This window comes from Eumetopias jubatus, unplaced genomic scaffold (assembly GCF_037043125.1).
Source record: "Eumetopias jubatus isolate StellerSeaLion01/CBP00866 unplaced genomic scaffold, mEumJub1_p1.0 scaffold_12, whole genome shotgun sequence".
NCBI lineage: Eukaryota > Metazoa > Chordata > Mammalia > Carnivora > Otariidae > Eumetopias > Eumetopias jubatus.
Window position 1 is genome coordinate 71,460,419 of NW_028274818.1, and position 23,491 is coordinate 71,483,909.

At 54.0% G+C, this 23,491-nt stretch overlaps 1 protein-coding gene across 14 annotated transcripts; it reads left to right on the forward strand.

The window, feature by feature from the left end:
- Window positions 1-348: 348 nt before the first annotated feature.
- On the forward strand, window positions 349-23,491 carry FLYWCH1 (FLYWCH-type zinc finger 1). Of its 14 annotated transcripts, none has more exons than XM_088017286.1 (11): window positions 349-431; window positions 2,786-2,903; window positions 12,271-12,372; window positions 13,170-13,610; window positions 13,880-14,341; window positions 15,596-16,042; window positions 16,179-16,442; window positions 16,777-17,040; window positions 17,931-18,203; window positions 19,893-19,965; window positions 22,555-23,491. In XM_088017286.1, exons 4-11 carry the CDS (start codon window positions 13,277-13,279, stop codon window positions 22,778-22,780), a joined length of 2,343 nt encoding a protein of 780 aa, XP_087873412.1. In that variant the 5' UTR covers window positions 349-431; window positions 2,786-2,903; window positions 12,271-12,372; window positions 13,170-13,276; the 3' UTR covers window positions 22,781-23,491. The 14 variants fall into 14 exon arrangements, with proteins under 14 accessions (XP_087873412.1, XP_087873415.1, XP_087873414.1 ...); XM_088017289.1 differs by lacking the exon at window positions 349-431 and adding an exon at window positions 450-669 and having other exon boundaries at window positions 16,179-16,418; XM_088017288.1 differs by lacking the exon at window positions 349-431 and adding an exon at window positions 450-669 and having other exon boundaries at window positions 13,883-14,341.

Consider the following 23,491-nt stretch of genomic DNA (forward strand, 5'->3'; position numbering starts at 1 on the left):
GCCCAGCTTTGGGGTGGAGTCATTTGAAGGTTTTAACAAGGTGTATAAAAAATTTCCTTCTGCTGGCTAAAGAAAGTGACACGTCTAATACGATATTTAAACAAATGCTCCCGCTTAGCGAGCATGGAGTCAAATCCTGCGGGGGGGCCCGGAATTAAGCCCTGCAACTCCCTGGTCTCAGAGCCCCCGCCCAGAATCCCCAGTCCCAGCCGCCTGTCCGGCCGACGCCCCGCCCCCGGACGCCCCCGCCCAATCCTGAGCTTGCCCCGCCCCTTTCGCAAACCCTTGCCCCATATCCCCGCGCCGATTGGTCAGGCCGCCAGCTCGGCGCCGCTCACAGAAGAGCCGGAGAAGCGGAGTTTGCTCAAGGAATGGGGCCCCGCGGCCCTGCTGCGCATGCTCGCTGGGAGCCCGCTTGGGCGTTCCAAGAGGTCCGCTTCCCCGCGGGGTGGCGCGCGCTCCCGGCTAGTGGGGCGGCGCGCGGGCACGGGGCTCGCTCCCGAGAGGGCAGGTGGGGGCTGGGAGCGGGCGCTAGGGTTGTGGTGGCCGGAGGCGCCTGGGCCGCGAGGTCGACGCCTGTGGCTGCGGCGGCCGAGGCCAAAGGACCCGCCGCGGCTCGGTCTCCGGAGAGGGAGGGCTCCGCTGCTGCCGCCGCCCGGCCGGTGCCCGGTGAGCACGGGCCCCAGCGGGCCGGGGAGGGTCCCGAGTCCCACGGCGTGGCCGCGCCCCCGGCCAGGCCTCCCCGAGGGTCCCGAGGGCTGTTGAGGCTGGAAGGGGGGTGGTGTCACCCAGCTCAGTGTCCCGGCGCTCAGGCCGCTCCTTGTCCTTCACCCGAGACTCGTCTCCTTTCTCCTGGCTCCTCCTTCGCCCCAATCCAGCCGACCCCGGACTGAACCCTGACACCCCCAGCAAGGGAGCCCCCCGTTCGTCCCCACCCCCAGCCCGGCCGTGTCCGCCGCACCGGCGCTGACCCGCGCTGGCACCCACCCCAGTCCCGTCCCGTCTGCGCGGCTCTGTAGGTCCCAGTGACCTTGCACTTTTTGCTGCTGTTACACCCCTCCTTCCACTTCTGATTACGCAGATTGCCTGTTGAGACTTTCAAACTTTTGACTCAAGAAATATGTTCTCCATGCATAACTTGTGCCTGTAGATGTAGATTACTGGAAGATAAGTTCAAAGGGAGAAATGACCCTAATCTCTCATGATAACAGCCAGATCTACTCTACCTTTGTTCTGATTCCATTCTGTTCTCTTCCGTTCTTTCCATTCCAAATGACTGTTGCTAACCCATGGAATTGATTTCAGGACCTAATGGTTCTGACCACAGTTTGAAACCCTTGCTTTAACAAACATCCGTCTTTCTCCGCCTTTATGTCTTGCCTTTGGGGGATGCTGAGTTCTAATAATCAGATAATCACGGGTAACCTTCAATTCCATAGAAAAGGTATATTTTTAATATGTTGACATTTCTGCTTCTCAGGGCCAAAATCACTTCGAGGACTTGATTTGAATGTTCTAGTTTGATGCCATCAGGTTTATCCTGTTCCTCTTCCAAAAGCTCCTAGTCGGACTTGGAGAAGAGATAGTGTGTGAGGTTGGGACTGGAGTGTGGAGTGTTTATAATGGAGAGGGAGACGATTTTTACTAGAGAGAGAAATAATTAAAGTTCAGCTTTAGGAAGATTAACTGGTTGGCACTGCATAGGGAGAATTGGCCCGGCTGGATGCAGGATGGAAAGGCCGCTGAGGAGTAGGTGAGGATCAAAGCCCCGGAGTGCTGTTCAGTGGGAAGGCCATGGGAGGTGGTGTGACCAGGTGTACAGAGAATGAGATTTGAGGACACATGAGGCCTGGTAAGGAAGGAGTAAAAAAAAAAAAAAAAAATAGCTAAGACTCTGGGGCACTGACTGGCTCAGTGGGTAAAGCATGCCACTCTTGATCTCCAGGTTGTGAGTTTGAGCCCCACGTTGGGCATAGAGATTACTTTAAAAAAAAAAAAAGGAAAGAATAGGGGCGCCTGGGTGGCTCAGTTGTTAAGCATCTGCCTTCGGCTCAGGTCATGGTCCCAGGGTCCTGGGATCGAGCCCCGCATCAGGCTCCCTGCTCAGCAGGAAGCCTGCTTCTCCCTCTTCCATTCCCCCTGCTTGTATTCCCCCTCTCGCTCTGTCTCTCTCTGTCAAATAAATAAATAAAAATCTTAAAAAAAAAAAAAAGGAAAGAATAAAAGCTCAGGTTCTGATCTGGTGACTGAAGGACTTGGGGCTGGGAGGACCTGGAGGTAGAATCTTCCTCTCTGTGCTCTGTGCATCTCTCAGGTGCTCAGGAGCAGGGGTTCCCAGGGGACATACAGCAATATCGATCATTGGGCAGGGGTGTGCTGCATCCAGCAGGCAGAGGCCAGGGATGCTGTTGAACATCCAGCCCCCCTTCCCCAAAATGCCAATGGTGCTGAGGTTGAGAAGCCCTGCTTTAGAACAGTGATTCTTAATCGCCGGGGTTGGGGGGGTCACTGCCACCCTCAACACCGCCCAGGAATGATACCCGTATGCACACAGTGCATGCGTGTTTCATAGGAGAGTTCACGAGTCAGTCAGTGCACACCTCTACCCCTCATAGCTCATTAGCATGTGTGGGAGGGGGACAGCAATTTGGAGTCACCCAGGAGCTTTTTCAAACATCAGGACCCCTGGGTGCAAGAAAGAACTCTTTGTCCTTGTGTGATGATTTACAGTTTATAGAAGAATTTCACATGCAGTATCTCACTTGCCACTTTTCCTGTTTCGCAGGTAAAATCAGTCCAGAGAATCGATGGAATTTGCCCCAAGTGTTGCACCCAGCAAGCTGGCAGTAAGGACCCGGGTACTGGCGGATGGGGATGGCGGTTCTCACTCTCTGTGCGTGAAGGTAATTCTGTTGACCCACCATCAGCTTCCGAGTGAGGCTCAGACTTTGAGGACCTTACCGATTAGATCTTGCCTGAGAGGCACCCGGCAGTTTGTAATACTGTGTGTCTCTTGGGTGTTAGGTTGACACCGAGCCCTTTGTGACCACCTGCACGACAGCAATGTCAGAGTGGGCAGCTGAGTATTGCGCCCAGAATTGCTCTGTGCCTCATTTCTGGGGGAGGGGAGGGGATAAGAGAGTGATGAAGCATAAACCGTGAAGCTTTCAAACTTTCCATTTAAATCTGCCTGGTTTAAAAATACTCCAGTCACTCAATAAATCTTTAGTGAGTAAAAATTGAGTATTACAAAGCAAACACAAGGACCCAAGTATTGACCTCAAAGCAATGACCATCCAAAGTAAAAAAAAAATACATTCAAGTCCACCTACGATAAATAGACATATGTATAACAAGTGGAAATTTCATAAAATAATACCCAGTTTTATTTCATGCAGTGCAGATTGATGTTTCACATGTAATTTTAAAAATTGCTGACTGGAGCCAGAGATTATAGGACCAATGACCTAGCCAATTAGAAAAGCAGAACCTTAGACCTTAGAAACTTAGATGTAGAATGAACATGTATGGAAGCTTTTACATAACTGATTGACCAAGGAACCAGAAAGATCTAACAACCAGTTTGCAAGAGAATCCAGAGAAGATTCTAGAAGACTACAGACATTAAAATGTGCACATGGAGGCAAAACTGGCTTTTTCTTCAGGGGGGAGAATTATTTCCATGTACTTATTTACATGGAGAGAGAGTTTATTGCCTACAGCCTAGAATAATTTTGCATTGCTCTCGGTTATCTGCACTATGCAGAGTTGTCAAAATGGCTCAAAGACTAGAATCCTGTAACCTGGAAGGATGTGTTCTAAACACTGCATTGTTTCCATTGAGGCGCAAAGGTCCTTTACAGTCTCATAACCTCAATGAAAGATACTTCTGATCACAAAATAAGGCTGGTCTCATTAGATTTGGCCTGATTGTTTGCATAAGTACGAGCACGTTAATTCACCGTAGAGGCCTTCTTTAGTTTGCTTTGCTGGAAGCCTTCATAAGGAATATCTGGTGGGATTTTTAGAAGTCTGGTATTTGCTATCCCAAGGAATGGAAGCCATGCTCCAGAAGCTCTCTCCACCAGATTTCACTTATACTACTTAGGAGTTTGAGCAAATTCCTGTCTGTATTCTTGAGGGCCCCTGAATAGCCCAAGGTGTGTGAAACGCAATAAATTGTTACAGGATCATCTCAGAAAAGATGAAATCATGACTCTCCTACTGACATAAAATAAACAGATGCTAATGATTTTATTTAACACATTAATGAGGGAGCACATACAATGTGATAGATTAAATGAGATCATGTATAGAAAATACTTAATGTGGGGCCTGACACACAAAAAAAGCCCCTTCAAATCCTTCTTAGGCTCGTCACTTACTGATGGACTGCCTATTTCTCAAGGGCATCTATTCAGGTGTTTCTCAAAACACAGTCCTGGCCCACCAGAGCCTTGTGGGGTACTTGCTAAAAATCCAGATTCTTGAATCCCTCTCCAGATCCTCTGTCAGAATTTTAGATGGAAATACAGTCATTTGCATTTTTATCAAGGGCCCGGGGGAATTTTTATGAAGACCAGTATTACACAAACAACTAATTATAATAAAACTTGCATGAAAAATATACTTAACCTCATTATATGGATTCACTCTTTCTATTCTATTTTTTAAATTCTTTTTCATTTTTTAAAACACTGATCTCAAGAAGGGTTTCTCAGCCTTGGCTCTGTTGGCATTTTAGACCAGATGCTTCTTTAGGGAGTGTTGGAGAAGCTACCCTGGGCACTGTAGGATGTTGAGCAGCATCCTTGGGCCCTACCCACTAGATGCTAGTAGCATGCCCTGCCTTCCCATGGTGACAACCAAAAATGTCTCTGGACACTGTCAGGTGTTGCCTGGGAAGCAAATCACCTTGACTGACAACCACCAGTCTTAACCCACTCCTTTGATACCTATGGTCAGAATCCTCAATGTGAAAAGAACCATTTTTACTGGTTTTAAGAGGTGAGGCCCTGAAGGCAGACACCGGTGTCTTGAATGCGGACTCTGTCTTTATCGGCCTGCTCTTGGTCACAGATTCAGCCTTTGTTCCTCCTCTGTGACATGAAAGAACAGTGGACTCTAATTGACGGGGTTATTTGGAAGATAAACTGGAATAGTACGTGCAGAGCCCTTGGGGGGTAGTGCCAGGCACATCGTTGTATTTGGTAAATATTACATATTATGATCACAGTCCTCTAGACTCTCGAGGGTTGTGTCAGTCAGAATCCAGCCAGGAAAACAGAAACTACTTTAAGATTTGAACTGGGAGTTTCCTTGCGATCCCTGGTGGTGGAGGAGCTGAGAGGCCAAACAGGAAATGGTGAGCGAGCCCGAGCCCGAGGGTGGCAGAGACTCGATGCTGCCAGCACAGCCAGGCCGAGCTCCAGGGCAGCAGGCAGGGGTCCTGCAAAGCTGCAGCAGACAGCCCTGGTGAGCCCCCGCCAGGCAGGTGGCTTCTGGAACACCCTCCTCGCTCCACCCGCCAGTGTCCCACCATGTCTCCCATTGGCCAGATCAGCCGGAAGTCACCCTGGTAAACCATAAAATAGCTGGTTTGTAGGGACACATCAGTGCAGCTGAAGACACTCTGAAGGCCTGACTGCAGCCCTGAGCATCAGCTTCCTCTGCACCTGGCGCTTCTTACCTCTTCCTGCAGCTGCCCAGGGCACAGGGAGGTACCCTGTTGGCTGCGCACCAGCTGGGCCTGGGTTGGAGTCTTGGCTCTCACTAGCCATGCGGTCCTGGGCCATTCAAGGCCCCAGAAGTTGAGTGGGGATGATGGTGACGCTTGGCAAGGAGGTTGCTGGGTCACTGGACTGGAGGTGTGGGCTGATGCCGGAGGAATTTTGTTCCTGGCTCAGGTCGCAGGTCCCAGGATGGATGACGAGGCTCTGGACAGGAGGGTGTCTCCCTCTCCCTCTCTCTCTCACCCTATACTCAGGAGGTCTCCATCACTTATTTTCTCTGTCAACTCCAATTGTGCCTGTAAGTTTGAAACTTGGGTTTTCAAGAACGTTTTATTTTGAGTTAATTTTCGACTTTAAAAACATTGCAAAGAGGGGTGACTGGGTGGCTCAGTCATTAAGCGTCTGCCTTCGGCTCAGGTCATGATCCCAGGGTCCTGGGATCGAGCCCCGCATTGGGCTCCCTGCTCAGCAGGAAGCCTGCTTCTCCCTCTCCCACTGCCCCTGCTTGTGTTCCCTCTCTCACTGTGTCTCTCCCTGTAAAATAAATAAATAAAATCTTTAAAAAACAAAAAACATTGCAGAGATAGGACGAAGAATTCCCACATACCCATCACCCGGTCTCCCTGATTGTCAGCATCTTACCGGATGCTGCGTGGAGATCAAAGCCAGGAAATCACCGTGAGTACGGTTCTCCTCACCTACACTGTTGACCTGACTCCGGTTTCCCCAGCTTGTCCCCAGCGTCCTTTTCCATCCCACCATCCCACGTGGCATTTAGCTGTTGTGTCTCCTCAGCACCCCCCAGTCTGTGACAGGCCCTCAGCCTGCCCTTGTCCTTGATGACCTCAGCAGTTTTGAAGTCTCCTGGTCATTGTTTCGTGGACTGTCCCTCGATGTGGTTCGTCTGATTAAAGTGGGGGTGTGCACCTGGGGCAAGAGTATCACAGAGACGGTGGGGTGTCCTTGGTGCAAGGACATCGTGGTGTTGATGTGTCTTATGACCGGTGAAGTTGACCTCGATCACATAGGGGGGTGTCCACGGGATTTCCCCACTGTCAAGTTACTGTCTTTCCTTTTGTAGTTAATAAATATCTTGGAGGGAATGTCTGAGGCTATGCAGGTCCCACAACTGGGATTTTTAATAGCCTCAATTTTTGTTCGTTTATCTGTTCTGTCACTTATATTACCCTTTAATTTCTCGTGTGACTTGTCACAGGAGACTTTTGATGGAGTTAAAGGACAAATGACCAAGCGAGGAGATGCAGCTTGTCTTTACAGCATCTCCCTTTCCCCACGGTACAGAGAGTTCATGCACATTGTCCACAATTTCAAGAAAACAAAAGAAATGGAAGGAGAAAATAAATCACTGTTCTTACTACTTTTAACATTTTGAGATATTTCTTCCTAGGTATTTAAGTTTTTGTTTTTTTTTTTTTTATTTGGGAGAGCAAGCAAGCACAAGCAGGGAGGAGAGGGAGAAGCAGACTCCCTGCTGAGCAAGGAGCCTGACACGACACGGGGCCCGATGGCAGGACCCCGGGATCATGACCTGAGCCGAAGGCCAATGCTTAACCCACTGAACCACCCAGGCGCCCTGTTTTCGTTTTTGTTTTTGTTTTTGGGGGGGGGGGTTAGGCCATGAATACATAAAATAAAATTAGTCCATAACCGACGACTGTGAGCAGATCCCTCCAGAGGCTGGAGAGGCGTGTGGGCTGAAGGCCACAGGCCCTGCCGGGTCTGAGCCATACTTGGATTTGGGTGGGTTTTTTTTGGGGAAAACCTTAGCTTAAAAAGATAGTATTTGCAGACTTTGCTAACTGCATCTGCTGTCTAACTGTTAGGTTTTGTAAATACAAACATTTTTGGAAATCTTCAGTTATTTTTGCTACATGGAAGAACTCTCACATTCTTGTTTTGGAAACGTTTGTGTCAGGCAGTTAATTTTTTACCAAGGATGCAGTGCGTTCATCCTAAGGAGCAACACCGCTATCTTGTGGCCTTCAGGAGCATTGCTGCCGAGGATTTAGGTGTGTGTTCCTGCCTGTTCTGGGCCTACCTTACATAATGATTTGGTCCTTTGCAAGGGCTCCATCTGGTCTGCAGGTGAGGGCCTCCCACTGTAAAGTGGGGTGAAATAGGAAACAACATGTTGAATGCAATGTATGTGCCACAGGAAACAAAATGTCATTCAAGAGCTCTGATCCAAGAACAAACAGAGCAGTGCAAGTGCATCTGGGTGGCAGGATTATGGGCCGTTTACTAGGAATTAGGTTCTTAACAGTTTAAACATATTGGTATATAGTTTTTACAATATACTATTAGCAACTTACACAATATCTTAATATGTAATCCATGCCACCCCTCTTCTTTGATGAGGAAACCAAGCCCAGTAGTGAAAGTCCTGCTTATGGTGTAGAAAACTGGTTTTGGGGGTGCCTGGTGGGCTCAGTCAGTGCAGTGTGAGACTCTTGATCTCAGGGTTGTAAGTTTAAGCCCCACGTTGGGTGTAGAGATGACTTAAAAAAAATTCTTAAAAAAAAAAAGAAAGAAAAAGAAAACCAGTTTTCATCCAAGTGACCCTGAGGACCTGAGTCCCTATAAGGATTTTTTAAAAAACAGTTTTATTGAGATATGTTTTACATACACATAACTCCCCTATCAAAAGTGTGTAACTCAGTGTTTTCCGTGTATTCAGAGTCGAACAACCACAGTCAATTTTACATTTTCATTACCCCAAAAAGAAACCCCACACCCCTTAGCATCACTTCTAAATTTCCCCTGCCTCTCCCCCAGTCCTATACAATCATTCATCTGCTTTCCGTGTCAGTGGATTTGCCCGTTCTGAACATGCCTTATAAATGGAGTCATATAGTATGCTATCTTTTGTGTCTGGCTTCTTTTTTTTTTTAATATTTTATTTATCCATTTGAGAGAGAGAGAGCGCAAGAAGGGTGGAGAGGCAGCGAGAGAGAGGGAGAAGCACACTCCCCATTGAGCCAGGAGCCTGATGTGCGGCTCGATCCCAGGACCTGGAGATCACGACCTGAGCCGAAGGCAGACACTTAACCAACTGAGCCACCCAGGGGCCCCTGTGCCTGGCTTCTTTCACTGAACATGACGTTTTCAAGGTTCATCCAGCACGTGCCAAAACATGATTCCTGGTTATGGCCGAATAATATTCCATTGTATGGATGGACAACACATAGGCCAGTGCAGGTGGTTCCAAGGGAGAACGCGGTGTCCGGACGGACCCAGCTGGTGCCGACCCTGCGTGGTGGCCAGACGAGAGTGGTCGGTGTCCACAGAGCTGGCGGGCCGCCTGCAGACAGCTGGGCTGAGAAGGAAGGAGTGTGGGCTGTTCTTGCAAAGTTGAACTGTTGAGGGAAGGAGGGGCTTTTGTTAGGTCTTGTTTTTGGACACAGGAGACCGAAAAACCTTGGTGGTCCCAGTGCAAAGAACTGCAGAGGCAGAGAGCTCTAGTGACCAGAGAGAGCAGGACTCAAAGGGTAGAGAAAGGGCCCCAAGGGAGGAGGGCAGCTGTACCAAGGGAACTGGGTGGAGACATGTTTATTTCCAAATCAGGATAAAATATGTATGCCCCCTACATCCAGATAGAGAAGAGTGATAAGAGCTTATGAAGAGATCCATCCTCAATGGGTAAACTGAAACATAAAATGGTAAAAGCCCACATCATGGAGAGATAACTTTAGTGAGTTTGAAGTCTGCCTTTTTTGAAGAACTTCATTCACCAATGATGTTAGGTAAAAGGAACATTACTACATGTAGGTTGTTACATATTTGTGTGTGTGTGGTAAAATATATATCACAAAAATTTACAATTTGAATCGTTCTAAGTGCACAGCTTGGTGGCATTAAGGACCCTCACACTGGCATGCCACCATCGCCACCATCTACTGCCAGAACGTCATTGTCATCCCAAACTGAAACCACACCCACTAAACAACAGTCCCCCATTCCACACACCCCCCATCAGCCCCGCAACACCGCCAACTCTGCCTCTATGAATTTGACAAGTGTAGGGACATCACATAAGTGGAATCATACAGCATTAGTTTTTTTGTGACTGGTTTATTTTGCATTACAGACTTTTTACTTTTTTAAGATTTTATTTGAGAGAGAGTGCATGAGAGAGCACAGCAGGGGGAGCGGCAGAGGTAGAGGGAGAAGCAGTCTCCTGGCTGAGCAGGGAGACCAATACGGGGCTCCATCCCAGGACTCCGGGCTCATGACCAGACACTTAACCAACTGAGCCACCCAGGAGCCCCCGTTACGGACTTTTTAAGTATTTAATTCTCATTGCTATCCTTTATACTTAATATTTTTGTTCTTCTCACTGAATTAGCAGCCCTTTAAACGTGACCAACTGAGGGATATAACATTTGTGTAGCATGGCACCTGAAGTTCAAAAGCACTTTGATGTGTATCTCACAACATTTACTGTTCCATCCATCAAAAAGCCAAAACCCTTGGGGCGCCTGGGTGGCTCAGTCGTTAATTAAGCTTATGCCTTCGGCTCAGGTCATGATTCCAGGGTCCTGGGATCAACCCCTGCATTGCATCGGGCTCCCTGCTCAGCGGGAAGCCTGCTTCTCCCTCTCCCACTCCCTCTGCTTCTGTTCCGGCTCTCCTGTGTCTCTGTCAAATAAATAAATAAAAATCTTAAAAAAAAAAAAAAAAAGCCCAAACCCACCAGGTTCAGTCACTTGCCAAGAGTATCAGTTACTGCTGAGTAAAAAAAGATCCTGATCTCACTGGCTTAAAATAACGGTTTATTATTGATCAGTGTTCCATAAGGTGGGTGGCCCATTCATGTGGCCACCATGCAGATTGCACCGGCTGGCTTGGTGTCCTGTGGCCCCTTCATGTGGCTACACACGGCTGGGGGGTCTGCAAGATGGTTTTCCTCCATGCCTGGCAGTGCCTCCGTGCCCGCATGTGGCCTCTCACACAGCTTCCTAACCTGGCAGGCTCAGGGCCATGTCTCCTGAGGGTGAGGACTGCCAACCCCCACAGCATGCTTCTGCCACACTCAGCAAGTCACACAGCAAGGCACCCGTCTGGGCTGAAGCCAGTCCAGATTCTAGACCACATTGCAAGGGGACCTGCATACTTTATGGGAGGATTTGTGGTCATTAGACAGTCTATATTACAAGGTCCCGTAATGGTTGAGAATGGTAACCGTCAATCCAATCCAAATTCTAGGTCATCGCCAGACCCATGCTTTTCCGCAGATGGGGCTGGGGGAGGGGGAGGCGGCCATAGTTTGCCTTTTGTTGTGCTGGAATTTCTTCCGTATCCATTGAGGTGCGTGCATCTTGGAAGCCTTTTAGGCAGAACTTGTAAGTTGAAGGGACCGCGCCGTCTCCTGACTCGGGGTACCCATGACTTCGGGTCCGGTTCCCGTGGAATGTGGGGGCTCTTGGTCATGCCAACGCCCTCTGGTTGGGCCCCCGAGGAGGCAGCTTCGGCGTCTGATGGTTTGAGGCTAAGGCCGATGGCGTGTTGGAGTCCCCACAGCGTCCCCTCTTGCCCCGCGCGTGGCGGGGACCCAGGCCCAGGCCTGTAGGAGTGTGCGTGCTGTGTGGACAGTGACCGCAGCGCTTCGGCTGGCCCGAGTTGTCTGAGGCATCCCCCCCACACACACACAGCGCCCTTGGCCCCGCAGGCTGGAGGCCGATGGGACGGCAGGAGCGCGCCAGCCGCGGGGGGATCCGGAGTGCGGGGACAGAGGGCTGCAGCCGGGGGCGGGCTGCCGGCTGAGGGATGGGCGCCGGGGCCAATCGGCGAGGGGGGCGGGGCGGCCCGGGGGCGGGGCCTCCCACCGGCTCCCTTTTCCGCCCAGACAGCTCCTGCCGGAGCCACGCACCGGGTCTCACCGCGGCTGGTCCCCAGGGTCCCGCGTGTCCGTGCCCCGCCTCGTCGCGGTGTGGGGCGGGATGGGCAGGGCAAAGAAGGGCCGCATGGGAGGAGCGAGGGTCGGCTCGTCCAGGGGCATGACCCGGGAGGGCAGGCCAGCCGGAACTCTCAGTCAGGTGGCCCGTTACCTGGAAGATTTCCTTGAGTCTCGCCACCCCCCCCCACCCCAACCCCTCCAGGATGGGCTTCCCTGCTGCCCTGGGATGAGCAGGCGTATACTGCGGGATGGGGTGGGGATGAGGCGCTCCTCTGAGTCTTCAGCCTTGGCTCTGTCTTAGTGGGGACTCTGGGGCCCTGCCATTAGGCTGACCGGGCTTTGGGGAGCTGAATCTGGGCCCCAAACCAGGGAACTTCAGAGCAAGAATGCATTGGAATTGCAGAACTTGGAACCGAGGGTGACAGCTCACAAATGGGGAGCTGAAATGTGCAGGAAGGCTGTGGTCTTGCTTCTGGGCTCTTAAGGAGAGGTGGGGGAGACCCAGCCATTCACCCACCACCCAGTCCCTCAAGAAAGCAAAATGTTCACCCCACACTGATACCCAGGGCCCCATCTCCATGCTAGCTCTACCCCCGTAATACGTCCTTTCTGCTTCTCCAGGCCAGAAGCCAGGGAGCCCGGAGTGACTGTGGATTTTCCGGACACCTCTACAGCCCCGTCCCCTCCCAGCTGAGGCAGCGCGAGCCCCGCTTCAGGCACAAGGTCACTGCCTTCCTGGGGCCCCGGCATCTCCTGAGTGTTGCGTGGTCCAGGGCCTCCAGCCTGGGATGAGAGACGGATCTAGTTGTGAGTCCAGAGACTCCTGCCTCCCAGAGCCAGGTGTCCCCTTTGTGGTCTGCAGAGCACCGGCGGGTGCCCGGCTCGGTCTCCCTGTGACACAGTGTCAGGAGGAAGGCCACCGGGCATTCTGGGAGGGTCTGTGACCTGAGCCCATGTGCCAAGTGCTGGTCTCTGAGGCTTGGTGCTCAGGAAGGCCAGTTACCGTCATCCTGGGCGAGGCACACCAGGTACTGTGTGGGGCAGGCTCTGGATCCCCCTCGACCAGACTCCCAGCCCAGCACTTCGTGGCCATGTTGGCCATCCTGGCGTGCCTCAGTGTCCTCATCTGTACACTGGGTGATCGACTTTCATAACACGGGGCCAAGTTAAATGGGAAACCCCGTGAAGACACATCCCACCATGCTCAGCACCTACGGGCCTCTCTTTGTAGAAGCTCACGGTTCTCGGTGCCTCACTGCCTGCACCCCAACAGCCCCCAGAGAGCCCTGCCTGTGGCACATTTTACAGACGGGAAAGTGGCGTTTGGGGAGGGGAGGTGACAGACCCCAGCTGCCTGAGAGGATGCAGCCGAGTGGAAGCACCAACCCGGGGTTCCCCAGCTCTGTGTGGGACCCTCCCCAGCCTTTCAGCCCCCTCTGCCTCCACCTCCACCCCACATCCATTTTCTGAGCCCCAGGCCCAAGGGGGCCTCCACTGATGGGTTTTGCCTCCTTCCTTAGGACGGAGCCCCTGGACTGCCAGGTTCCCGACCAGGGAGGAGGAGGAGGAAGAGAAGTCCATCTGCTGGGACCTGAGTGTGGCCTGGGGGACGGGCCATCGTCCCAGAATGCCCCTGCCGGAGCCCAGCGAGCAGGAGGGCGAGAGTGTGAAGGCTGGCCAGGAGCCGTCCCCGGAATCCCCTGAGCCAGGCACAGATGTTGTCCTTGCAGCGCCCACAAAGCCCAAAGAGTTCTCCAAACTGGTCCTGCTGACGGCCTCCATGGAGAATGTGGATGGGGTGGACTCCCAGCCCAAAGGAGGGCACTGTGTCATGTCCCTGAAGATGTCTGGTCCTGACACACTGGCCAGGACCCCCCAGATCCTGCCAGTGGAGGAGCAAGTGGGGGCAGCCCAGCCAACCCCCCAGGCCCCTGAGCAGACATGCAGCAAGCCAGATACAGGTGGGTTCCAGGCCTACTGCTCCTGGCCCAGGCCCCTTTGTGGCCCTGCATGCTCAGACATAGGCCCTGTACACCCCCTTTCTAGGGGGTGGCCTTGGGGTCCCATCTCTGCTCAGAGCTAAGCATCCTTGTCTCTAATCAGGACTCTGCCTCAGGCTGGTGTGATGATCTCAGGATGTCATCCCTGTGCATCCCACATTGCTCTCATCCATGCCCTTGGCCTCCAGCCTTGCTCTGTTCCAGCTGACCCAGCCCTCTCTTGTCCTCAGCAGCCCCCAAGCCCCTGGAGTTCCTGAGGACCCCTTTCGGGGGCCGCCTCCTGGTGCTCGAGTGCTTCCTGTACAAGCAGGAGAAGGCAGTGGGCGACAAAGTCTACTGGAAGTGCCGTGAGCACTGTGAGCTGGGCTGCCGGGGCCGGGCCATCACCCGAGGCCCACGGGCCACAGTGATGCGGGGCCACTGCCACCCGCCGGACGAGGAGGGCCTGGAGGCGCGGCGCCGGAGACAGAAACTGCCCGGCCCAGCCCTGCCTGAAGGCTTGGGGGTTCCAGAGGGCCCTCGGGGCCGAGTGGAAGAGCCGCTGGAAGGGGTGGGCCCATGGCTGTGCCCTGAGGAGCCAGAGCCCACCCCCGGGTTGGTGCTGAGCAAACCGGCCACAGAGGAGGATGAGGGGCTGCGAGCCCTGTCACTGCTGAGCTTGCCCCCCAAGAAACGCCCAACACTGGGGATCGGTGAGTGCCCTGCACCTGGGCTCCACTCTGGGGCAAATGGGAACCCATGGGTCCTTACCTGTGCCCAGATGGAAACGTGGGGTCCCACATGGTTTGTAATGTGCTCCAAGTCAACATGGCTAAAAGATAGAAACCTGTCCCAGAAATCATCAAGCCTGGGGGATAGAACTAGTGCTCTAAAACCAAGGGCTCAAGTCCTTTTGGAACTTTCTGATGTAGCAGGGTCTGGTGTGAGGCCCAGAAACCTGAGTTTTAACAGGGCCAGGTGGTCCTGGTAGCCCATGAGGTTAGGGGAGGTTGGCCTAGGGGAGAGCTTTGGACCGGGTTCAAATCACAGCCCCACCTGGTTTCAGTACAGGTGCTGAACCTCTTGGGTTTTGGGAACTTTGTCGGGGATGGGTGATCACTCAGATGCCAGGGAGATTAGATGCTCGATGTGCGGGAAGCACCCAGCGCCCGTCCCACGTGTGGTGACACTGAGTGCCCAGTAGCTGGGGTCTTCTTGGTGGCTTTTATTACCAGCAAGTGGGAGGTGGGCTTGATCCCAAGGGTTGGCTCCCTTCTGACCCAGATTCGAGGGTTTAAGGATTTAGGGCAGTTGCTGTGCTGGGTACTAGGTGTGTGGGGGGGAACACTTGTTTTTTACTGTCTATCTTTTGCCACCATTTGAATTTTATGGCGTGTGCATGTGCTATTCAAAAATTAAATAGGGCGCCTGGGTGGCTCAGTTGGTTAAGCGACTGCCTTCGGCTCAGGTCATGATCCTGGAGTCCCGGGATCGAGTCCCGCATCGGGCTCCCTGCTCAGCAGGGAGTCTGCTTCTCCCTCTGACCCTCTTCCCTCTCATGCTCTCTATCTCTCATTCTCTCTCTCTCAAATAAATAAATAAAATCTTTAAAAAAAAAATTAAATAAAAGTTTCAAACAAGCCCTAAAAAAGAGTGTGGCCAGGAGTGACTGAACACATAGGCTAGGATGTCAAAGCCAGCTCTGTCCTTCCCGGGTGTGCGACCTTGGATGTGACGTGTAACCACCGTGAGCCGTGGCCTCCCCACTGACCTCCAGGAGTGGAACTGCACCTTCTCCCTGGTGCACTGGGTGGGGGCTTGGTGGGAATGCACGCGGGGCCCACACACGCCCAGCTCGGGGGAAGCCACAGTCAGTGTCCACATAAAGGGGAAAAGCCCTTGGCCCCCCATGCTCCCCCAGCCTCCTCTCCTCGGCCTGCCATGACTGCCCTGGGTTCCTCCTCCAGGAGAACCCCAGCCCTTGGAGTTCCTGAGGACGTGCTATGGGGGCAGCTTCCTGGTGCACCAGTCCTTCCTGTACAAGCGGGAGAAGGCCGTGGGGGACAAGGTTTACTGGACGTGCCGGGACCACGCACTGCACAGCTGCCGCAGCCGGGCCATCACCCAGGGCCAGCGGGTGACTGTGATGCGGGGCCACTGCCACCCGCCTGATGTGGAGGGCCTGGAAGCCCGGCGGCAGCAGGAGAAAGCCGTGGAAACGCTGCAGGCCAGGCCTGGTGGGCCTGGGGGCCAAGTGGACAAGCTGCTCCAAGGCGTGGACAGCCTGCTCTACCGCAGGGGGCCGGGGACTCTGACTCTCACCAGAGCCCGGCCTAGGAAGCGCACAAAAGTCCTTCCGGCCCAGCCCCAGGCCCCGCAGGGATCCCCCACTGAGGACCCGGACGAGGACCCTGGTGAGTCCTTCACAGCACTGGCCCAGAGCTGGGACCCCTCAAGTCTTGCTTCCTCAGGTCCAGGGAGGTGGGAGGGGATCCCAAGACCCTGAATTCCCACTTCCCTCCCCCACCCACCTCTCCCATTTCTCCCCAGGAGGCCCTGAGTTCCTGAGGACCCCTCTGGGGGGCAGCTTCCTGGTGTACGAGTCCTTCCTCTACAGGAGGGAGAAGGCGGCCGGGGAGAAGGTGTATTGGACGTGCCGGGACCAGGCCCGCATGGGCTGCCGCAGCCGGGCCATCACGCAGGGCCAGCGGGTGACCGTGATGCGGGGCCACTGCCACCCGCCCGACCTGGGGGGCCTGGAGGCCCTGAGGCAGCGGGAGAAACGCCCAGGTGCGGCTCAGCGGGGGAGCCCAGGTAGGACAGACTGTGGCCAGTGGGCCGTGGTGACGGGCAGGAGACCCAGACGACCAGCTTTTCCCTTTGACCTCCTCTGCCCCCAGCAAGCATTCTCCCAGCCTTAAGGGAGCACTCTGTGAGGGGTTACAGCCCTCTCCTGTTGCTCTCCCCTCCCCTCCTCACCTCAGTCCTACTCTCTCGGTGGGGGGGGGGGGGTCCTCCTGGGCCTGCTCCCTCCAGGAGCTATGCTGTTCTTGCTTTGAGGACAGGGGCCCCCCTCACCTCACTGCTGAACCCCAGTACCTGGCTCCCAGCTCTCCCTCCCCCACCCACCTCTCCCGTTTCTCCCCAGGAGGCCCTGAGTTCCTGAGGACCCCTCTGGGGGGCAGCTTCCTGGTGTACGAGTCCTTCCTCTACAGGAGGGAGAAGGCGGCCGGGGAGAAGGTGTACTGGACGTGCCGGGACCAGGCCCGCATGGGCTGCCGCAGCCGGGCCATCACGCAGGGCCAGCGGGTGATGGTGATGCGCAGGCACTGCCACCCGCCCGACCTGGGGGGCCTGGAGGCCCTGAGGCAGCGGGAGCAGCTCCCCAGCCCGGCCCAGAGGGAAGGCTCAGGTGCGGGTGAGAGGATGTGGAGCGGGGCGGGTGCTCGGCCCTGGCCTCCCTGCTGGGACCTTCTGCCCGCGGCCCCGTGCCTGGTGGGGTCTAGCCACCCACGTGTGGTAGGCCGTCGGCCCACAGCGTGAGCTCCCTAAAGGCAGGGCTGCATGTGGGCTCCACACCCGTGGCCAGTGCTAGTCTGGGATTGGCTGGCAGCAGAGAGAAACCCACTCAGACAGCTGCAGGGAAGGGGGTGGGGTGGCATGGTCCGCTACAGGAAGTGCTCAGCACCCGTTTACGGGGCAATGAGCCTGGACCTCAGGGACCCTCTGTCTCCCCTCTCTAGGTTCTCGTGTTTGTTTTCCTCCCTCCCCCTCCCAGTTCTCTTTAGCCACCCGAACCCCAACATTACATGACCTTTCAAATCAGGGTCTTAAAAGCCTCAAGAGAGATTTGATTGGTTGTCAGCTGGCTGAGGAGACGGTGGACACCGAGCCAGGAGGCTCCTGGTGCATGGCCCCAACCAGCCGGGGGCCCTGCTGAATGTTCCAGCCCAGCCTTTGACCGGGGTGCTCGCCAGCAAGTGTGGAATCCAAGCCGGGTCAGGGGAGGCCTGCAGGAAAGCAGGGCCAGCCTCCCGGGCAGCACCAGAGCCCTGAGAAGGAGACGGCCAGTCTGTCCTCGAGGGTGCCGGGCCATGGGCCCTGGGTGGCGATCCGAGCTGCAGTCCTCGGGGCCCCACAGCACGGGCTGCCGTGGAGGCAGAGAGCAGAGTGGGTTCTGTGGGAGCATTGCGGTTTCCTGGGGCAGGCTGCCGGCACAAAGGAAACAGCCTCTGTCCCTGGCGCCCAGGTTCTGCACCCTGCTTCCAAGCTGCCCCATTCACGCTGCCACATTCCTTCCAGGAACCCTCCGGCCTCTGGAGTTCCTGAGGACGTCCCTCGGGGGCAGGTTCCTGGTGTACGAGTCCTTCCTCTACAGGAAGGAGAAGGCAGCTGGGGAGAAGGTGTACTGGATGTGCCGGGACCAGGCCCGGCTGGGCTGCCGCAGCCGGGCCATCACACAGGGCCAGCTGGTGACGGTGATGCGTAGCCACTGCCACCCGCCCGACCTGGCAGGCCTGGAGGCCCTGAGGCAGCGGGAGAGGCTCCCCAGCGTGGCCCAGCAGGAGGACCCAGGTGCAGATGGGGATGGGGGTCAGAGGTGGGAGTACAAAACAGCTGTGGGCCTCTCGACTGACTCTCCCAGCCTAAGTTTCAGACACCTCAGGGACAGGCACCATCTGAGGAGCTTTGTGCCCTGGCCTTTCCAGAGTCTTCTACCAATCCTGGCTACTGGCACCTTCTCCGGAACCTGAAAACACCCCTAGATCATCCCATTCTCAAAATGACTCCCCTTCTAGTTCATTTCCTCTCCTTTCCTTTATCCTAGGAGGTCTTAACTGGTTACAGATCAGTCTCTTGAAAATCAGATGAAAAAACAGAGACTGCTCCAGAAGAGCATGCAAATGTTTGTGTGTACGCACACACACGCACACGTGCACAATGCACACACTCATACATGCACCAGCACGCACACATGTGCACAATGCACACACTCATGCACGTGCACACACATGCACAGTGCACACACTTGCACAATGCACACACTCATACATGCACCAGCATGCACACACGTGCACAATGCACACATACATGGACGTGCATACATGCATATACACATGCATATGCACACGTGCACATCAACTTACACTTGTGAGATTTTGCCAAGAATTAATTTTATTGAACTGAAAATGGATTCCCTTCACATAAACAGAATAGAAAACTAGTTGTTAGGAAGCATTTTTGTGTTTCATATTAATTCATGTGAATAATAAGGTCCATATCTTATAAAATATGAAAATGAATCCAAGTTGTATAAACCAAAAGAAATACTATTTCTGCTCGAATAAAATGGAGGCTTCTGGGAAAAAGCCACTGTTTGGCGTCAATAAGAAACAGAAGTCGGGCGCCTGGGTGGCTCAGTTGGTTGGGCGACTGCCTTCAGCTCAGGTCGTGATCTCAGGGTCCTGGGATCGAGTCCCGCATCGGGCTCCCTGCTTGGCGGGGAGCCTGCTTCTCCCTCTCCCTCTGCTGCTCCCCCGGCTCGTGCTCTCTCTCTCTCTGTCAAATAAATAAATAATCTTTTTTAAAAAAGATTTTTTAATATCTTTAAAAGATTATTTGAGAGAGAGTGAGCGAGAGGGGGGCGTGGGAGGGTGGGCAGAGGGAGAAGCAGACCCCCACTGAGCAGGGAACCTGACATGGGGCTTGATCCCCCAACTCCAGGATCATGACTTGAGCTGAAGGCAGCAGCTGCTTAACTGACTGAGCCACCCAGGCTCCCCAGTAAATAATCTTAAAAAAAAAAAAAAAAGCAATAGGAGTTGTGGTACGCCTGTGGCACAGTCGAGGGCACCTCAGTTTGGTGTCTCATTCAGTCCTGCTCTGCTGAAGGATGGGTTGAACGATGACTCTCGGGGTCCCAAATAGCTTCTTTCACCAGGCACAGGTAGTTGGGGGCATTCGAAAACCAGAATTCCCAATGACTGCCCAAATCAGAGTCATTCTACCCGGTTTTCTTTATCCTCAAGGCCTTAAGGTCATTGTTACAAAGTGTGTACCTTTGGCTCTAGCAGCTTCAACAAGAATTAATGGGGCGCCCGCCCTGCTCAGTCAGAGGAGCGTGTGACTCTTGATCTCAGGGTTGTGAGTTCAGGCCCCATGTTGGGCTCCACCCTGAGCATGGAGCCTACTTAAAAAAATAATAAAAAGAATCTTAAACAAGAAAAGAATGATTAATCCATGTTTTCAATTTTCTTTCCTCAGAGAAGATGAAACTTCCGCCGGAAGTGCAGGTGTGCATCCAGCCTGGCTCTCCGGAAAGCCAGCAGATGTGTGGGTAATTGTGAGTTGTCTCGCACACACGTCACCCCAACACGTAGTGGCTTATGGCGGCAAACACTTACTATCTCTCACGGTGTCTGTGGGCAAGATGTCAGGAGTGGTTGGGCTGCTGGTTCTGGCTCAGGGTCTCTCCTGAGGTTGGAGAAGGACAGGGGCCAGGGCTGCGGTCACCTGAAGGCCTGCGTGGGCTGAGGAGCCCTGTCCACGGTGCCTCGCTTGCTCGCACGGCCATGGGCTGCGGGCCTCAGCTCCTCGCTGTGTGGACCGCTCCTCCAACATGACGGCTCTCGCCCCCCCAGACGAGGGGCCCGAGGGGGAGGGCAGAGCGAGGGGGAGGCCGCCAGCAAGATCAGTTGGTATTCTCCCCAAGCACACGTGGGGCGCTCGCCGGGATAGACGGAACGTGGGCCCCGAGACAAGACTCATCCAACAACAAGGACTGAAATCACACGAAGTACGTTATGTGTTCACAGCAGAATGAAGCCAGAAATCAGCAACACAAAGAAAGTTGGGGAACTTTTAAGTATCTGACAGTCAACACACTCCTGAGTGACTTGAAGATATCCCGAGGCAAGTGGAAAATGGTCTGAAGTGAGCGAAATGGAGACATGGCACACGAAGACACGTGGGCGGTGGTAGAGCAGTGCTTGAAGGGAAACTTGTAGCTGGAAAGACTTACATTAAAGGAGAAGAAAGATCTCAGATCCGCAACTTACACTTCCATGTCAGGACACTATGAAAAGAATAATGGAGCAATCCTAAAGCAGGAGGACGATGAGAAAGAACAGAAACGAATGAAATAGAGAAGAGAAAATGAACGAGACCGAAAGTTGGTTCTTTGAAAGAATCAACAAAATTGACAAACCTTTAACTACATCGCCCCCAAAATTGGTTTTTATTTCTTTATTAAATTAATTTTATTTTTTTCAAAATTGGTTGGTAAAGATAGGGAAGACTCAGGGGCGCCCGTCCTGCTCAGTCAGAGGAGCGTGTGACTCTTGATCTCGGGGTTGTGAGTTTGAGCCCCACGTTGGGTGTAGAGATTACTTAAAAAAATATATCGTTATTTATTTTTTTAAAGATTTTATTTATTCAGGGGTGCCTGGGTGGCTCAGTCAGTTAAGCGTCTGCCTTCACCCAGGGTCCTGGGCTCGCCCTGCATCGGGCTCCCTACTCCGCGGGGAGCCTGCTTCTCACTCTCCCTCTGCTGCTCCCCCTGCTTGTGCTCTCTCGCTCTCGCTCTCTCTCTCTCTCGCTCTCTCTGTCAAATAAATAAATAAAATCTTTAAAAAAGATGTGGGGCTCGATCCCAAGACCCTGGATCATGACCTGAGCCGAAGGCAGATGCTTAACCGACTGAGCCACCCAGGCGCCCCCCCCCCAAATAAAATCTTTAAATAAAGAGAGGGAAGACTCAAATTATTAAAATCAAGAATGAAAAATGGGGCATTACTGCCTACCCCACAGGAAAAACCACACACGCACAGAAGGGTCTTAAAGGACGCTATGAGCCGCAGCATGCCAGGAGACCGGGTGCCCAAGATGAAGTGAAAACCTTCCTAGAAAGGCAAGCTACCAAGGCCGAATCAAGAAGAAATAAAATCTGAATAGACCTGTAATAGGTACAGAGACTGAATTAGTCATTTTAAAACTTCCCACCAAAAAAGGCCCCTGGGGCCTGGATGGCGTCCCTGGTGCCCTCTACCAAACACTCAGCCAAGAATTAGCACCAGCCCTTCACAATCTCTCCCCCAAAGTAGAAAAGGAGAGAGAGGACTTTCAGGGAGAGTGGAAACGTCCTCCAAGTGGTTGTGGGGATGGGCTCATGGGTATGGATACACCGACCCCGTGGAGTCCCACCCTGACGTGGCGAGCCGGGTGGCGTGGGAAGGACAGCTCAGTAAAGCTGTCTAAAAAAACCAGGAAGGAAGCGACAGTGACTCTCTGAACAGTCTCTCACCCTGCCACTCCTGCTTTACTCTGTTCCTTGGAAGCCCGTTAGCACATGCAGCCACGGCGCAAGGGGAGGGGAATCAGGCTCCTTCCCTCTGCCCCGTCCCACATCCCCTGTGGGAGAGCAAAGAATTGTGGACATTTCCCAAACCCATCACAGTAATCCAAGAGAACTTTTCCTTTCTCGACAAAGAATCTTCCGGAGCGGGAGGCGGGACCTCTCAGGAGTGTGGGTCTCCTCCCAGGACACGTTAGTGTAGAAAGCCAGGCACCCCCAGAGTGCGTGTTATGGGGCAACTTCCCCTTTTAAAGGAAATGGTGCAATGTGCGTATGCGAACGTGTATAAAAACAACCTAGCTGACTGTCATCTCTAGGGAAAAGGAAACCCTCTGTGTTGCCTACTTCTGCCGTGTTTGGATTTGTATAATGAATATGTGTTTCTTTATAATCAGGAAGGTGGAAGGTACAAAACGGGACAGCCAGTCCCCGTGAGGCCAATCTCCTCCCAACTCCAGCAGACGGACCTCATGTGTTGCCAGCGTCAAGGGCGCGCCGAGTGCGCCCGGGCCCCTGGCCTTTCCCACCCGGTTAGACCTTGCTTCACACAAACTCTCTTCCGCCCTTCTGCAGTGCTGGTGGCCTTCACGTTTCCTCGAGGGTCTCCCAGGAGCCCTGCTTTGGTGGTGTCTCCGAGCAGGCAAACAAGAGTGCCAGGAGCTGGCGGCTTGCAGGTGTGCGTGACCTGGGGCAAAAGGTCCGGCCCACGAAAGAGCTGAAGAAGCGTCTTTCCACAAAGAGGCCTCTTCCCTGCGCTGCTGCTCCCAGCTGCAAGCACCCATCCATTTTCAGAGCGTGACTTTGCCAAGGACGGTCCAGTGTGGTGTGGGCGTACTCGGAGAAGGTGCCGCTGCTTCCCGCTGAGCTGCCCCCGCGGAGCGCCGCCCCCCCCCCCCCCCACGGGTTTTCCGGGCCGGTGCCAAGTGGACCTTCGCGCTCCTGGGCCACCTGCTGCTGCGCTGCAGCCGGCCCTCGTGGCGGCAGAGCAAGCCAAAGCAGAGGCCTCACTACACCCCCCGTCGGAGTCTCTCCCCTTTGCAGGCTTCCGACTTAAACCAGGGCCTTGGTCGGCACAGCAGGTGTCGTTCCCGGCAGCGGGAGCCAGCCCGGATGCCCACGGGAAGCCGGGGCAGACACCAGCGGGCTGCCCTGTCTGGCTGAAGCACGAGAGGCAGGCCCGGTGGTGGCGGAGGCCCACCCCGTTCTCCCGGCTGGGAGCGCGGCAGCGGGCTGGCCTAGCAGGCCCGCGGAGAAGCAGGCTGACATGGGCCAGGAGCTCCAGAGGCAGCTGCTTGCTAACGGGTCACTAACGGGGCCACGCCTCACCGCCAGCTTTCTTGCGCGCGCTGTGACCCGTGCTGTAGTCGCAGAGGGAGCCCCAAGCCCAGGGCCCCTCTCCTGCCAAGCTGGCCGCCGAGCCTGCTGTCTGGCTGTGGGAGAGCGACAGCTTGGGACCCCACTGTCCCTCTGCTGATAGATTTCCCGCCAATAAACCCCGTTTTATATCTCA